The sequence below is a fragment of the Gigantopelta aegis genome, chromosome 3 (genome assembly GCF_016097555.1).
Source record: "Gigantopelta aegis isolate Gae_Host chromosome 3, Gae_host_genome, whole genome shotgun sequence".
Classification (NCBI taxonomy): Eukaryota; Metazoa; Mollusca; class Gastropoda; order Neomphalida; family Peltospiridae; genus Gigantopelta; species Gigantopelta aegis.
The window spans coordinates 96,451,297-96,470,653 of NC_054701.1; the positions used below are offsets into that span (position 1 = coordinate 96,451,297).

Below are 19,357 nucleotides of genomic sequence, written 5' to 3' on the forward strand. Positions count from 1 at the left end.
ACAAACAGCAACATCTGATATGTGTGAGCATAAGAAAATCATATCACTTTAATTTGTAATTATGTGGGTGTGAAAGTGAGTGTTCCTGAGTTGTCACACTATATTTGATGAGTGTTCCTGAGTTGTCACACTATATTTGGTGAGTGTTCCTGAGTTGTCACACTATATTTGGTGAGTGTTCCCGAGTTGTCACACTATATTTGGTGAGTGTTCCCGAGTTGTCACACTATATTTGGTGAGTGTTCCTGAGTTGTCACACTATATTTGGTGAGTGTTCCTGAGTTGTCACACTATATTTGATGAGTGTTCCTGAGTTGTCACACTATATTTGGTGAGTGTTCCTGAGTTGTCACACTATATTTTGTGAATGTTCCTGAGTTGTCACACTATATTTGATGAGTGTTCCTGAGTTGTCACACTATATTTGGTGAGTGTTCCTGAGTTGTCACACTATATTTGATGCAAATCAAAAGCACAGGACATTTAGTAGAACCATTTGACCACACTGTTTCCAGGCACTGAAACAGATGAGAATATCACATGTATGTGTGGTGGTGTTTTTGTTGAAAATTGTTTGTAGAGAACTATGTTTCTTGACTTTCTTGACATGTGGTAAGCTCTTAGTAACCTGAGTTAACCTTGTAGTTCATGGGTTACCAGGCATGTAAATTATGATCACCTGCTCATGGGTTACCAGGCACGTAAATTATGATAATCTGCTCATGGGTTACCAGGCATGTAAATTATGATCACCTGCTCATGGGTTACCAGGCATGTAAATTATGATCACCTGCTCATGGGTTACCAGGCATGTAAATTATGATCACCTGCTCATGGGTTACCAGGCATGTAAATTATGATCACCTGCTCATGGGTTACCAGGCACGTAAATTATGATAATCTGCTCATGGGTTACCAGGCATGTAAATTATGATAACCTGCTCATGGGTTACCAGGTAAATTATGATCACCTGCTCATGGGTTACCAGGCATATAAATTATGATCACCTGCTCATGGGTTACCAGGCATGTAAATTATGATCACCTGCTCATGGGTTACCAGGCATGTAAATTATGATCACCTGCTCATGGGTTACCAGGCATGTAAATTATGATAACCTGCTCATGGGTTACCAGACACTAAGCTTATTTCGATGCCTGTCTTTCATGCTGTGACAAATGACTCGCACATAAACAAACATTCTGAGAGTACTGCTAAAGCAATACGTCCCCTACCGGACCCAACACATTTTTGTGTCACCTAAATTCAAGGGCCATAACTCTGTGTAAAATGGGTAAATCACCATGAAGTTAAACTTCATCTGTAACAGTACATGATAAAGCTATATAAAAAATATTATCTCAATATCTTCAGGCATTGCAAAACAAAAATCCGAAAAACTAATTTTCATATCTCCTAAGTTCATTTTCATATCTCCTAATGGGATTGCCAAAACATACATCTGAAAAACAAACTTTCGTATCTTCTAGCACCATAATTCTGTTAAAATTGAGTAAATTGAAAGTGAAACTTGATCTGTAACAGAACCTGATAAAGCTGCATACAAAATTTCAGCTCACTATCTTGAAGCATTGTGAAACAAAAAGTGCGGTAAACTATACTGACATCCAAAAGAAATTTTATATATACATGTACATAAAATTTGAATAATTTAATAAATATTGTTGCTAATCTAAAAGAATCAATTTAAAAACCACCTTACAAACAATTTGCATGTGTCACGAAGTGCATTGTGACATTTATATGTTGAACTTCATGATACCTATACTTTAATATATCACGTTACCATTTGTTATAACATTGTACTGACGTGTGTTCCGCAGTGCTTTAACATTGTACCGACGTGTGTTCCGCAGTGCTTTAACATTGTACCGACGTGTGTTCCGCAGTGCTGTAACATTGTACTGACGTGTGTTCCGCAGTGCTGTAACATTGTATCGACGTGTGTTCCGCAGTGCTGTAACATTGCACCGACGTGTGTTCCACAGTGCTGTAACATTGTACTGACGTGTATTCCGCAGTGCTGTAACATTGCACCGACGTGTGTTCCACAGTGCTGTAACATTGTACTGACGTGTGTTCTGCAGTGCTGTAACATTGTACTGACGTGTGTTTCGCAGTGCTGTAACATTGTACTGACGTGTGTTCCGCAGTGCTATAACATTGTACTGTGTGTTCCAGTGCTATAACATTGTACTGACGTGTGTTCCGCAGTGCTGTAACATTGTACTGACGTGTTCCACAGTGCTGTAACGTTGTACCGACGTGTGTTCCACAGTGCTGTAACATTGTACCGACGTGTGTTTCGCAGTGCTGTAACATTGTACTGACGTGTGTTCCGCAGTGCTATAACATTGTACTGACGTGTGTTCCAGTGCCGTAACATTGTACTGACGTGCGTTCTGCAGTGCTGTAACATTGTACTGACGTGCGTTCCGCAGTACTGTAACATTGTACTGACGTGCATTCCACAGTGCTGTAACATTGTACTGACGTGCATTCCGCAATGCTGTAACATTGTACTGACGTGCGTTCCGTAGTGCTGTAACATTGTACTGACGTGCATTCCGCAGTGCTGTAACATTGTACTGACGTGTGTTCTGCAATGCTGTAACATTGTACTGACGTGTTTCTCGCAGTGCTATAACACTGTACTGTCGTGTGTTCCGCAGGGCTATAACATTGTACTGACGTGTGTTCCGCAGTGCTGTAACATTGTACTGACGTGTGTTCTGCAATGCTGTAACATTGTACTGACGTGTTTCTCGCAGTGCTATAACATTGTACTGTCGTGTGTTCCGCAGGGCTATAACATTGTACTGACGTGTGTTCCGCAGTGCTGTAACATTGTACTGACGTGTGTTCCGCAGGACTATAACATTGTACTGACGTTTCTTCCGCAGTGCTGTAACATTATACTGACGTGTGTTCCGCAGTGCTATAACATTGTACTGACGTGTTTCCCGCAGTGCTATAACATTGTACTGACGTGTTTCCCGCAGTGCTATAACATTGTACTGACGTGTGTTCCACAGTGCTATAACATTGTACTGACGTGTTTCCCGCAGTGCTATAACATTGTACTGACGTGTGTTCCGCAGTGCTATAACATTGTACAGACGTGTTTCCCGCAGTGCTATAACATTGTACTGACGTGTGTTCCGCAGTGCTATAACATTGTACAGACGTGTTTCCCGCAGTGCTATAACATTGTACTAACGTGTGTTCCGCAGTGCTATAACATTGTACTGACGTGTGTTCCGCAGTGCTATAACATTGTACAGACGTGTTTCCCGCAGTGCTATAACATTGTACTAACGTGTGTTCCGCAGTGCTATAACATTGTACTGACGTGTGTTCCGCAGTGCTATAACATTGTACAGACGTGTTTCCCGCAGTGCTATAACATTGTACTAACGTGTGTTCCGCAGTGCTATAACATTGTACTGACGTTTGTTCCGCAGCGCTGTAACATTATACTGACGTGTGTTCCGCAGTGCTATAACATTGTACTGACGTGTGTTCCGCAGGGCTATAATATTGTACTGACGTGTTCCGCAGTGCTGTAACATTGTACTGACGTGTGTTCCACAGTGCTATAACATTGTACTGACGTGTTTCCTGCAGTGCTATAACATTGTACTGACGTGTGTTCCGCAGTGCTGTAACATTGTACTGACGTTTGTTCCGCAGTGCTGTAACATTATACTGACGTGTGTTCCGCAGTGCTATAACATTGTACTGACGTGTTTCCCGCAGTGCTATAACATTTTACTGACGTGTGTTCCACAGGGCTATAACATTGTACTGACGTGTTCCGCAGTGCTGTAACATTATACTGACGTGTGTTCCGCAGTGCTATAACATTGTACTGACGTGTGTTCCGCAGTGCTATAACATTGTACTGACGTGTGTTCCGCAGGGCTATAACATTGTACTGACGTGTGTTTCGCAGTGCTGTAACATTGTACTGACGTGCGTTCCGCAGTGCTATAACATTGTACTGATGTGTGTTCCGCAGTGCTATAACATTGTACTGACGTGTTTCCTGCAGTGCTATAACATTGTACTGACGTGTGTTCCACAGTGCTATAACATTGTACTGACGAGTGTCCCGCAGTGCTGTAACATTGTACTGACGTGTGTCCCGCAGTGCTGTAACATTGTACTGACGTGTGTCCCGCAGTGCTGTAACATTGTACTGACGTGTGTCCCGCAGTGCTGTAACATTGTACTGACGTGTGTTCCGCAGTGCTGTAACATTGTACTGACGTGTGTTCCGCAGTGCTATAACATTGTACTGACGTGTGTTCCGCAGTGGTATAACATTGTACTGACGTGTGTTCCGCAGTGCTATAACATTGTACTGACGTGTTTCCCGCAGTGCTATAACATTGTACTGACGTGTTTCCCGCAGTGCTATAACATTGTACTGTCGTGTGTTCCGCAGTGCTATAACATTGTACTGACGTGTTTCCCGCAGTGCTATAACATTGTACTGACGTGTGTTCCGCAGTGCTATAACATTGTACTGACATGTGTTCCACAGTGCTATAACATTGTACTGATGTGTGTTCCGCAGTGCTATAACATTGTACTGACGTGTTTCCCGCAGTGCTATAACATTGTACTGACGTGTGTTCCACAGTGCTGTATCATCCTCTGCATCTCCTCGTGGACAAGTTCCACGCACCGTAAACTCGGCTCCTCCAGACGGCGGATCTGGCGCTTCACAAGCAGCTCAAAGGAGATTTCCGGAACAAACAGAGCAGGTCGCGGACCCTGAAACACAATAACATCACTGTGTGACTGGCTAAACAAAAAGTGCAGGTCGTGGACCCTGAAACACAATAACATCACTGTAATTGGCTAAACAAACGGCGCAGGTTGCGGACCATGAAACACAATATCATCACTGTGTGACTGGCTAAACAAACAGCGCAGGTCGCGGACCCTGAAACACAATAACATCACTGTGTGACTGGCTAAACAAACAGAGCAGGTCATGGACCCTGACACACAATAACATCACTGTATGACCGGCTAAACAAACAGAGCATGTCGCGGACCCTGACACATAACAACATCACTGTGTGACTGGCTAAACAAACTGATTCAACTGTGACCCTGTGAAACTCTGCTAGGCAAGGTTTCTGTTTGTGACATATGGACAGGAAAGTTTCTGTTTGTTAGTCAGCAATGGCCAAGTGTCAAACATATAATATAATTTTGTGATCTAAGGTGTGACTGAAGAATTCCACAAAATATGAAAATATATTTTAGCTGGTTGCTAATAACAACTGTATTTCTTAGCAAGTGTTATTCAAAGACAAAAAACAAAACTGTGCAATACAATGCTCCCTGCAGAAATATGAAACTCATGAACACAAATTTCTCTTACAGTTATCCAGTGTGAAACATACCAACAGAAGAAAAAGAAAGTAAATGATAAAATATGTTGTGGATATTATTTGAAAAATATAACACAATAAGGTTAGACTGTGATTCACTAAGATATGGAAACTTACAGTGGTGTTTCTGATAGCTGTGAGCGAGGTTAGACTGTGATTCACTAAGATATGGAAACTTACAGTGGCATTTCTGATAGCTGTGGGTGAGGTTAGACTGTGATTCACTAAGATATGGAAACTTACAGTGGTGTTTCTGATAGCTGTGAGCGAGGTTAGACTGTGATACACTAAGATATGAAACTTACAGTGGTGTTTCTGATAGCTGTGGGTGAGGTTAGACTGTGATTCACTAAGATATGAAACTTACAGTGGTGTTTCTGATAGCTGTGGGTAAGGTTAGACTGATACACTAAGATACGGAAACTTAGTGGTGTTTTGATAGCTGTCACAGTGTGAGTGAGGTCAGACTGATTCACTAAGATATGAAACTTACAGTGGTGTTTCTGATAGCTGTGAGTGAGGTTAGACTGTGATTCACTAAGATATGGAAACTTACAGTGGTGTTTCTGATACATGTGAGTGAGGTTAGACTGTGATTCACTAAGCTATGCAAACTTACAGTGGTGTTTCTGATAGCTGTGAGTGAGGTTAGACTGTGATTCACTAAGATATGCAAACTTACAGTGGTGTTTCTGATAGCTGTGAGTGAGGTTAGACTGTGATTCACTAAGATATGGAAAGATATGGTGGTGTTTCTGATAGCTGTGAGTGAGGTTAGACTGATTCACTAAGATATGGAAACTTACAGTGGAGTTTCTGATAGCTGTGAGCGAGGTTAGACTGTGATTCACTAAGATATGGAAAGATATGGTGGTGTTTCTGATAGCTGTGAGTGAGGTTAGACTGTGATTCACTAAGATATGCAAACTTACAGTGGTGTTTCTGATAGCTGTGAGTGAGGTTAGACTGTGATTCACTAAGATATGCAAACTTACAGTGGTGTTTCTAATAGCTGTGAGTGAGGTTAGACTGTGATTCACTAAGATACGGAAACTTACAGTGGTGTTTCTGATACCTGTGAGGTTTGACTGTGATTCACTAAGATATGAAACTTACAGTGGTGTTTCTGATAGCTGTGAGTGAGGTTAGACTGTGATTCACTAACATATGAAACTTACAGTGGCGTTTCTGATAGCTGTGAGCGAGGTTAGACTGGTTGGTTGTAAATTTTTACATGCTTATATGCCACTAGAGCTTCAAGCATGTCTGCCCCGGGGCCGAGTCCTGGATAGCCAGGGGTCTGCTCCGGGCCAGAAATTTAACGGGCAATTTAGATATTTACTCAAAATATAAAATAATTATGGGGACAACTTTACAAAAATATATATATTTTATTTGGTGTAATCCCAAAACTTATTATTTAATTACATATAATATAAAATTAAATACCTATAAATTGAACACCAAATTTTGAACGGGCAACCAGAACATTATCTCATAATCTACTTAATATTAATTATTTAAGCCCTTGTCTGGAGAGGATTGGTGATTGGGTGCAGTTAGACTGTGATATACTAAGATATGAAACTTACAGTGGTGTTTCTGATAGCTGTGAGCGAGGTTAGACTGTGATTCACTAAGATATGGAAAGATACGGTGGTGTTTCTGATAGCTGTGAGTGAGGTTAGACTGTGATACACTAAGATATGCAAACTTACAGTGGTGTTTCTGATAGCTGTGAGTGAGGTTAGACTGTGATTCACTAAGATATGGAAACTTACAGTTGTGTTTCTGATAGCTGCGAGCGAGGTTAGACTGTGATACACTAAGATATGAAACTTACAGTGGTGTTTCTGATAGCTGTGAGTGAGGTTAGACTGATTCACTAAGATATGGAAACTTACAGTGGTGTTTCTGATAACTGTGAGCGAGGTTAGACTGTGATACGCTACAATATAAAACTTAGTGGCGTTTCTGATAGCTGTTGTGGGTGAGGTTAGACTGCGATTCACTAAGATGTAAAACTTAGTGGCATTTCTGATAGCTGTGGGCGAGGTTAGACTGCTATTCACTAAGATATAAAACTTAGTGGCATTTCTGATAGCTGTGGATGAAGTTAGACTGTGATTCACTAAGATATGGAAACTTACAGTGGTGTTTCTGATAGCTGTGAGCGAGGTTAGACTGTGATTCACTAAGATATGGAAAGATACAGTGGTGTTTCTGATAGCTGTGAGTGAGGTTAGACTGTGATACACTAAGATATGCAAACTTACAGTGGCATTTCTGATAGCTGTGGGTGAGGTTAGACTGTGATTCACTAAGATATGGAAACTTACAGGTGTTTCTGATAGCTGTGAGCGAGGTTAGACTGTGATACACTAAGATATGAAACTTACAGTGGTGTTTCTGATAGCTGTGGGTAAGGTTAGACTGATACACTAAGATACGGAAACTTAGTGGTGTTTTGATAGCTGTCACAGTGTGAGTGAGGTCAGACTGATTCACTAAGATATGAAACTTACAGTGGTGTTTCTGATAGCTGTGGGTGAGGTTAGACTGTGATTCACTAAGATATGGAAACTTACAGTGGTGTTTCTGATAGCTGTGAGTGAGGTTAGACTGTGATACACTAAGATATGCAAACTTACAGTGGCGTTTCTGATAGCTGTGGGTGAGGTTAGACTGCGATTCACTAAGATATGTGAACTTACAGTGGCATTTCTGATAGCTGTGGGTAAGGTTAGACTGCGATTCACTAAGATATGTGAACTTACAGTGGCATTTCTAATAGCTGTGAGGATATCTCTGGTGGACAATCCCCCGAGCGGGTCGACAGATTCCAGCGTACGACCAAACGTCTCGTGGAAAATGTAGCAAATCCTAGCTCCACCACATCTGAAAATAACCACAAATAATAATAAGTAAATACAGTTTATCTTTAAATAAAAACAATAATACATTGTTTATCTTTAAATACAATAGTGTTTATCTTTGACCACGCATAATAATACAGTGTTTATCATTAAATACAAATAATAATACAGTGTTTACAAACACAAATCTTTAAATACAAATAACAATAATAGTAGTTTATTTTTAAATACAAATAAAAATACAGTGTTTATCTTTAAACAAATAATACTTATACAATGTTTCAAGAAACAAAAATACAGTGTTTATCTTTAACAACAAATAATAATACAGTATTTATAATTAAATAGAAATAACAGTACATTGTTTATACCCAAGTAACAATACAACTTATTTTGATGATGCTGTATTTGCACCTATATTTAACCTTCTGGATAATGCAGGCGAAATATCTCGCCCGACATCACACAAGTCGAAACACTGTACATTGTATACATTCATATTTCCCGCCATTTTGCACACAGCACTCACCGAAAATAATAATGGAACAACAGAAAATAGATTAATTGAGAGTATGGCAGCTTCAATATGGCAGCTTTTTTTGAAAAAGTGGTTCTCGGCAAGCATTTTCGCTAGACAACAATGTCGGAATGTCGCTGTCATTTTCAGGAATCAATAGCTGATTGTGACAGTTAATTTGATAATACATTTGATAGTTTTACTAAAATGAAATTTACAGAATATTAGGATATTAATAGTAGTTTGTTTAAAGGAGACCGGACACCAAACCATATATATACGGCGTAATGAATTGTTTGCCGTCATAAACCACAACTCGCAACTACCGCGCTCCCCTTATTGACTAAGTTAAGCGTGCCAGTCTTGGTTGGGAGGGGGTTTTCGCCGATCTCCGATGTTTTCCGGAAACTGTCGACAATTGATGAGCTAGACCCGTGACGTCATCGATGAGAGGAAAACTGAAGAAACAACCAAGCAGCATGGACGAACTTAGCGATTCGAGTGACGAAGAATTGTGTCCAGCTTGTGCTAATGGCATCAAACCTATCAATTTGAACCACTTATCAGAGACTTTGTCCCTAATCCTGGAAATGTTGTCTTAGACGAAAATTTGGATGAATCAACTGCCGACGAAGACAAGGAAGCCACACGGTCATAAACTAGCATGCAAACATTTTTTTAAACAATTTTTTATGACATTTTTAATGTAAACTGAAGCAAATGACCTAATTAGAAGAAAAGCACACAAAATATAATAATATTTCATCATAAATCTTGTTCAGCATAGATGTAAATATGACACGTCAGTGGATATTCCAGAGGCCGATTTCGCAAATTTGCAAAAAGCGTCCCCTCCTCACCAAAGCAGGATATAATAATTTAACAAAAAACTTTGTTCTCTTTAACTAGTTACCCTAGTTTTAATGTGTTTGGTTAAACTGTGTACTTTTAATTATTAAAAAAATGTGTTACCAGTCTGCCGAAACTGTCCACAGCCGGGTACAGAAACACAGAAATGTTGGAAAATATTATACTGTTGTCACATACTGACAATCACTTCACAACTAATATGTCTTATCGACAATATTATTATGTAGTCTTTGCATTTATTAATATAAAATACAACAGACCCGTAGGAACTGGGGAGGGGCGGGCCTAGGGGCTTGTTCTCCACCACACACTCTAGGATGAAAATGTATGTTTTAAATTTTCACTACTTTGCATAAATAAAGATGATATAAAGATAAAAATCTAGTTTGTATCCCTCACTAGAGACTGTATCCCCCCCCCCACACACACACACACACACACTTCAAATACCGTTCCTACAGGCCTATACAAATGTAGATAATATGTAAAGGGTGAAGTTAGGAACCAGTTCCTTTTATCTTTAGGATTTTGTAAACATGATTTCAAACCAACTGTTTCAGGTAGTTTGCTCCACATACTGACATAAAACATATTTGTTATATATTGGAATGAAATTAAAAATAATTACAATATATCCAGAGTTATTTTCTTTAATCATTCATGGAGGAAGAAGGAAGTCCTGTTGAAAATATATTACAGGTCAAATATATTATAGGTAAAACAAAATAATATATGATGCTTATTCCATGTGGTAACTATTGTTAATTTTGCTTTAAACTGCTAGATGCCAAAAGTGATTAATTATATTATTTTATGGTAACAGTCGAAAATTAGACGACCAATTGTTTCAACCTCTGCCAAAGGTACCAGGTTTTCTGCTAGAAAATAATTTGAGGGTACGTAATAAAACAGGCCCGTAGGAACTGGGGGGGGAGGGGTACCCCCACTTGTGAGCTTTTCTTTATCACATTCATTTTTGCCATTGTAACCAAAATCTGATGTAGAGTTTATACCCGGTCCGTCAGGGCCCCACCCCCTCCCCCCAAGTCATTCCTACGGGCCTGTCAAAACTAAATATATTCAAAGGAGTATATTGGGTGGTTATAGGTTTGAAATGTGTTTTTTATTGAACATTTTATTTCATGCACTTTTATAAATTTTAAACAGCAATTATATGTTACTATAATCTATCGAAAAAATAAAACATTATATATATATATACATTAATTTCTGAGATTTTTCAGTACATACATGTAAGTTTACCCGCCACACCCTCTGGCAAAAACCCAGGGTAGGTATTAAAATAATTATTTGGTGTAGAGTATTTTTAATATGACATACAGAACGCATTGAAAAGTACAATTTTATTATGCTTTAATAATCGACATTAGCTTTAAAATGATTTAACCATCATTCCTTCTGGCCAGAGTACAGATGTTGTTCCTGCCAAAGTGTTAGCATTTTAATTTTAATGACAATATACTGAACTGACGATAAACATTGTTAACTAACGTAATAATTCACGTTTTGAAGGTGTTTTGTTATGAGGTTAACAAACCAACTAGATCAATAGACGTTAGTATGGAATCGTTATGGGCTGTTGGTGAAAATTAATTTGGTAATTATAGGTAAATAAATGTGAAGTTTAAATATTTGTATGTGAACAAATTGCAATACCTTTATTTAATGTATATCTTAAGTACATACTTGTTTTAATTTTCACATTGTAAATGTACCATAACCTGCTGTATTTAGTTGGTGTAAAGCCCATTCGACGACAATAATGCGTCCATGTTTTAAAACAACTTTCGGGGTTTTTTTGGAAATCGAAACCATGATGTTGGCCGTTTCTTGGGATGCATTTTGTTACTGTTGAAGTTAAACACTGCGCAGTTAACCATCATATAATTACGTCGACAGTATATAATAACACTAATTATCTTGTAAATTAAACTTCCGATAAACCTGGAGACAAAAAAAAAAGACGACTAAAAGGCACAACCAAAGAATCAACACGTGTACCGGTATTGCTTGGTAACTCTCACCAATGACGTATTGCCTCGCTTTCGTTCAGATCTATGCATAATCCCGCCCACTCTGTTTTTACCCCAAACCTAAGACGCTCAGCTGACCGGTGCCTCGCAGTGAGCCGGTCGTTAGAGTAATGCGGTATTTGACGCTAACTTAATCTAGTACACACTACATGTCTTTTGGTGTCTGGTCTCCTTTAAAAAAAAAAAAAAAAAAAATTGTGGTCAGGAAAACATAGTGATTGGGAATAATGGCTGTAAATACCGAACAGCTAATCCAAACTGCGCGTAAGTAAGCGCGACTTTATAGATTTTTTTTGCATATTTTTAAACCAAATTAACCGATCTAAAATATCATAAAAATTAGAAAAACCCATGAAAATAGTACTTACCTTTCAGTGAGTAAAAGTTATAAACGTGGTTTTTGTCTAAAATTAATCTAGTAGTCAGAAGGTTAAAGATAAACAGTGTGTTTAACTTATTATTTGTGTTTAAAGATAAACTGTGTTTAACATATTATTTATGTTTAAAGATAAACACTGTATTATTATTTATGTTTAAAGATAAACACTGTATTATTATTTATGTTTAAAGATAAACACTGTATTATTATTTATGTTTAAAGATAAACACTATTATTATTTATGTTTAAAGATAAACACTGTATTATTATTTATGTTTAAAGATAAACACTATTATTATTTATGTTTAAAGATAAACATGTATTATTATCTGTGTTTAAAGTTAAATGGTGATTTGTATTTAAAGATAAACACTGTATTATTATTATTTGTGTTTAATGATAAACAATAATTAAAATAGACAGGTATTTTTGGTTTTTACTCACTGCATGTAAAACCCCCAGAAAAATAGTTCACTTACAGTTCAGATGTTTCAATATATTTGGAAGTTCCTTCAATAGTGTTGCAGTAGGCCGATGCAAATTTGGTTATAATCTGAAGCAAAACTTGCCCCTGTAATGATAAACATATCAATGAATACACAGTGTTACACTGTAATATACAGTATACCCCAAGTCTACTTAACAACTGTCACCGACATGTTTAGTGTTACACTGTAATATACAGTATACCCCAAATCTACTTAACAACTGTCACCGACATGTTTAGTGTTACTGTAATATACAGTATACCCCAAGTCTACTTAACAACTGTCACCGACATGTTTAGTGTTACACTGTAATATACAGTATACCCCAAGTCTACTTAACAACTGTCACCGACATGTTTAGTGTTACACTGTAATATACAGTATACCCAAAGTCTACTTAACAACTGTCACCAATATGTTTAGAGTTACACTGTAATATACAGTATACCCCAAGTCTACTTAACAACTGTCACCGACATGTTTAGAGTTACACTGTAATATACAGTATACCCAAAGTCTACTTAACAACTGTCACTGACATGTTTAGTGTTACACTGTAATATACAGTATACCCAGTCTACTTAACAACTGTTACCGATATGTTTAGTGTTACACTGTAATATACAGTATACCCAGTCTACTTAACAACTCTCACCGACATGTTTAGAGTTACACTGTAATATACAGTATACCCAAAGTCTACTTAACAACTGTCACCGACATGTTTAGTGTTACACTGTAATATACAGTATACCCAAAGTCTACATAACAACTGTCACCGACATGTTTAGAGTTACACTGTAATATACAGTATACACAAAGTCTACTTAACAACTGTCACCGACATGTTTAGTGTTACAGTGTAATATATAGTATACCCAGTCTACTTAACAACTCTCACCGACATGTTTAGAGTTACACTGTAATATACAGTATATCCAGTCTACTTAACAACTGTCACCGACATGTTTAGTGTTACAGTGTAATATATAGTATACCCAGTCTACTTAACAACTCTCACCGACATGTTTAGAGTTACACTGTAATATACAGTATACCCAAAGTCTACTTAATAACTGTCACCGACATGTTTAGTGTTACACTGTAATATACAGTATACCCAAAGTCTACATAACAACTGTCACCGACATGTTTAGAGTTACACTGTAATATACAGTATACCCAAAGTCTACTTAACAACTGTCACCGACATGTTTAGTGTTACAGTGTAATATATAGTATACCCAGTCTACTTAACAACTCTCACCGACATGTTTAGAGTTACACTGTAATATACAGTATACCCAAAGTCTACTTAACAACTGTCACCGACATGTTTCGTGTTACAGTGTAATATACAGTATACCACATGTATACTTAACAACTGTCACCGACATGTTTAGTGTTACAGTGTAATGTACAGTATACCACATGTCTACTTAACAACTGTCACCAATATGTTTAGTGTTACACTGTAATACACAGTATGCCCCATGTTTACTTAACAATCATCACCGACATGTTTAATGTTACTAACAATTACTCACTGTCCTCGCCTGGTTCCCCAAATGACAGTAACGACTGGTACCAGTCTACAAAACAATTACTAACTTTATCCTCAACTGGTTCCTCAAATGATGATGGCAATGACTGGTACCAGTCTGCTAACAATTACTGACTTTATCCTCGACCGGTTCCCAAAACGATGAAGGCAAAGACTGGTACGAGTCTACTAAACAATTACTCACTTATCCTCGACTGGTTCCCCAAATGATTACAGCAATAACTGGTACCAGTCTACTAAAGATTTACTTGCTTTATCCTTGACCAGTTCCCCAAACGATGACAACAATGACTGGTACCAGTCTACTAAACAATTACTCACTTTATCCTCGACTGGTTCCCCAAACAATGACAGCAATAACTGGTACCAGTCTACAAAACAATTACTGTCTTTATCCTCGACTGGTTCCCCAAATGGTGACAGCAATGACTGGTACCAGTCTACTAAACTGTTACTGACTTTATCCTCGACTGGTTCCCCAAACGATGACAGCAATGACTGGTAACAGTCTACTAAACAATTACTCACTTTATCCTCGACTGGTTCCCCAAACAATGACAGCAATGACTGGTACCAGTCTACTAAACAATTACTCACTTTATCCTCGACTGGTTCCCCAAACAATGACAGCAATGACTGGTACCAGTCTACTAAACAATTACTCACTTTATCCTCGACTGGTTCCCCAAACGATGACTGGTACCAGTCTACTAAACAATTACTCACTTTATCCTCGACTGGTTCCCCAAACGATGACAGCAATGACTGGTACCAGTCTACTAAACAATTACTCACTTTATCCTCGACTGGTTCCCCAAACAATGACAGCAATGACTGGTACCAGTCTACTAAACAATTACTCACTTTATCCTCGACTGGTTCCCCAAATGATGACAGCAATGACTGGAACTGAGCTATTAGAACATTAACTCTTGTCTTCAACTCCGGTAAACAATCTCGAATGTGATGCATCAGCAACTAACAAAACAAAATGCACTTATAGCAATGTAGAAACAAACTATGTTAAGGCAATATATGTACAATTAAGAATTTATACAAAACTTGTTGTCTAAAACTGCAGAAAATGGAAATAATTACAAATTGCTTTTTGAAATATTGTACATAAAAACATTGTTATTAGAAAACAGTGTAACCTCCGACTGCTGCAGGGGAGACGGCACATTGTATACCACAAGCAGTGCATTAATTTAGTGATATTTCCCACCATGTTGCATGCACGACTGGCCAGAAATAATAACAGATTAAGAAATAGCTTCATAGAGTGGCTGCTTTATGTTTATTGGTTTTCTGTGAGAATTACCTGGTAATTTGTCATTGAAAATAGAGTTTTTCACACATATTTTCACTTGACAGCAATGGCAAGGCAAGATTTAGCTCAGTTGTTTGAGTGCTTGCCTGAGGTGTATGTGTCATAGGATAGAACCACCTTGGTGGATCAATTCAACTAATTGTTTTTTTTTCCCTTTCCAACCAGTGCACCACAAATTGTCAAAGGCCGTGCTTTCCTGTCTGTGGGACAGTGCATATAAAAGATCCCTTGCTACAAATGGAAAAGTGTAATTGGTAAGCCGATAACTGATTAATCAATGTGCTCGTTAAACAAAATAAACTACAAAACATGAGATGTCATGGTCATTTTGAGGAATTGATAGCCGATTGTGACAGCTAATTTGATAATACATCGGACCGTTTTACCAACAATGAAAATCACTAAATATTTAAGAACTGACAGCAATTAATTTTTGGTTCATGCAAGTATGAACCGTAAAACTGATGTGCACATACATACCTCATCATTTAATTCATTGGTGATTTAAAATTGATTATTTTTGCTTTTTTTTCAATTCAGATTGTTTTCTTTAAAGAAATTTAATACAAAAACTGTAAATAGCTGCCCCCAGTTAGCAGGAATATCAGTTTTTAATTAATTCTAAAATTACATGTTTTTCATTTCTTAAAGTGTCAGTATGTGTTGGTGGTCCTGATTAGCATCTTTCCAACACAAAAGACTCATGGTTCATACAGATGTGAAGACATGAGTTTCCATAGCTTTTCCAAAACATAAATACAAGATTTCCAAAACCTTGTGTCAGTGACCCTTTAAGTGTTTTTGTGATAACTCAACTTACTTTGTTAAGTGTTTTTGTGATAACTCAACTTACTATGCTAAGTGTATTGGGATAACTCAACTTACTATCTTAAGTTATTGTGATAACTCAACTTACTCTGTTAAGTGCATTGTGATAACTCAACTTACTTTGTTAAGTGTTTTTGTGATAACTCAACTTACTATCTTAAGTTATTGTGATAACTCAACTTACTCTGTTAAGTGTATTGTGATAACTCAACTTACTTTGTTAAGTGTTTTTGTGATAACTCAACTTACTATGCTAAGTGTATTAGGATAACTCAACTTACTATCTTAAGTTATTGTGATAACTCAACTTACTCTGTTAAGTGAGTGTATTGTGATAACTCAACTTACTCTGTTAAGTGTATTGTGATAACTCAACTTACTCTGTTAAGTGTTTTGGCAAGAAATGGGGTTCCAGCTCTATTAGCTATTGATGGATATTTCTTCTGTAAAAATGTCGCTTCATCTTTCAAGGCTGCCGACAGTTCCTTAAAGAAAACAAAAATATTATATTTATAAATATACACTGCTATGAATACCATGAATTAAATGGGGACATAACACACAGTAAACACAATATAAAGTGGCCCCAGACTTCTTATCAATGCACTGTAATGTTTCTGCTATTATTTGCATGGATACATCATTTATTGATAAACCTAGGGTGTAATGGATACATCATTTATTGATAAACCTAGGGTGTAATGGATACATCATTTATTGATAAACCTATGGTGTAATGGATACACCATTTATTGATAAACCTATGGTGTAATGGATACATCATTTATTGATAAACCTAGGGTGTACTGGATACATCATTTATTGATAAACCTAGGGTGTAATGGATACATCATCATTTATTGATAAACCTAGGGTGTAATGGATACATCATTTATTGATAAACCTATGGTGTAATGGATACATCATTTATTGATAAACCTATGGTGTACTAAATACATCATTTATTGATAAACCTATGGTGTACTGAATACATAATTTATTGATAAACCTATGGTGTACTAAACACATAATTTATTGATAAATCTATGGTGTACTAAATACATCATTTATTGATAAACCTAGGGTGTAATGGATACATCATTTATTGATAAACCTAGGGTGTAATGGATACATCATTTATTGATAAACCTAGAGTGTAATGGATACATCATTTATTGATAAACCTAGGGTGTACTGAATACATCATTTATTGATAAACCTAGGATGTACTGGATACATCATTTATTGATAAACCTAGGGTGTAATGGATACATCATTTATTGATATACCTAGGGTGTAATGGATACATCATTTACTGATAAACCTAATGGATACATCATTTATTGATAAACCTAGGGTGTAATGGATATATCATTTATTGATAAACCTAGGGTGTAATGGATACATCATTTATTGATAAACCTAGGGTGTAATGGATACATCATTTATTGATAAACCTATGGTGTAATGGATACATCATTTATTGATAAACCTATGGTGTAATGGATACATCATTTATTGATAAACCTAGGGTGTACTGGATACATCATTTATTGATAAACCTAGGGTGTAATGGATACATCATCATTTATTGATAAACCTAGGGTGTAATGGATACATCATTTATTGATAAACCTATGGTGTAATGGATACATCATTTATTGATAAACCTATGGTGTACTAAATACATCATTTATTGATAAACCTATGGTGTACTGAATACATAATTTATTGATAAACCTAGGGTGTAATGGATACATCATTTATTGATAAACCTTGAGTGTAATGGATACATCATTTATTGATAAACCTAGGGTGTAATGAATACATCATTTATTGATAAACCTAGGATGTACTGGATACATCATTTATTGATAAACCTAGGGTGTAATGGATACATCATTTATTGATATACCTAGGGTGTAATGGATACATCATTTATTGATAAACCTAGGGTGTAATGGATATATCATTTATTGATAAACCTAGGGTGTAATGGATACATCATTTATTGATAAACCTATGGTGTAATGGATACATCATTGATTGATAAACCTATGAAGCAGTTATGAAATTGAATGTAATTATCAATGTGATAGTATCAACATATCTAGATACATTAGTGTCACTCATAGATGTTCAACTCAATAGAATTATACATTAAATTAAATTGTTAATGAACTGAGTTTTTAAATTATTTATATATAAAAACATAAAAAATAATTGAATAACTTGTTGTACATGACCACTGGTGTATGTCAATGATAAGTTTTACAGAATCAAATACCCGTTTCACCATTTCTGCTCTGATGGTAAAACTCAATTTGTGATACAAAAGTTGATGCCATCATCGAAAAAGTAACATAATATCTCGCCTTTCGACTGCAACAGAGCAAGGCAGTAAAACGATTCTATTGTTAATATCAGCTGCAACATGTGAAGCCGGATGACAACAAACTTATAGTCCTTCCCACATGATATTTGTACTACAAGTTAATAATTTCTCAGCCGATTGTTTTCTAAAGTGCAAAAAAAAATAGGTGGTGTTTTTTTCTTAAATTTCCAAAACACTTTGACTTTTCTTCTTACTTCAAATCAAACTTAAACTATATACAAGAAACATTTTGGTAGGAGGCTGAGACGGACTATAGTTAAAACCTTTTTGTTGTTGATATCGGCCTGACTTCTGTTGATGACGCCGATGATTCCGAGTTTCACCGGGATGATCCGTCCACACAGCACATCCACCGCGTCAGTCCCAGCATCCATCAGGTCAAGCTTCGTAATCACAGCAAGGGTTCGACGGCCTGACAAACAATCAACAAAACAAGCGTCAAAGGTGACATCAAACAATTCACTTTTAATTTATATTTATCATTACTAACATTTGAACATTACCAAGTGACCAATATACTCATTACAAACACTGAAACAGAACAAACAAAACATGTTATTGATGGATGATGTACAATGTGACATGGGTTCCTGATGATTCATGGTACTTAATCATTTTAGTAC

The 19,357-nt window shown here is 36.9% G+C and overlaps 1 protein-coding gene across 2 annotated transcripts in view; it reads right to left on the reverse strand.

Annotated features, from left to right (window-relative positions):
- The window catches only part of LOC121369417 (dynamin-1-like protein), a 40,189-nt gene extending 21,048 nt beyond the window's left edge, over positions 1-19,141 (reverse strand). For both annotated transcript variants that reach the window (XM_041494517.1, XM_041494518.1), the window contains exons 1-6: positions 18,998-19,141; positions 16,720-16,824; positions 15,046-15,159; positions 12,609-12,700; positions 8,211-8,331; positions 4,658-4,804 (exon numbers count right to left, since the gene is read on the reverse strand). In XM_041494517.1, the coding sequence (XP_041350451.1) occupies positions 4,658-4,804; positions 8,211-8,331; positions 12,609-12,700; positions 15,046-15,159; positions 16,720-16,824; positions 18,998-19,108 (690 nt within the window). In that variant the 5' untranslated portion in view covers positions 19,109-19,141. The remainder of the gene's footprint in view (positions 1-4,657; positions 4,805-8,210; positions 8,332-12,608; positions 12,701-15,045; positions 15,160-16,719; positions 16,825-18,997) is intronic.
- Positions 19,142-19,357: the final 216 nt, after the last annotated feature.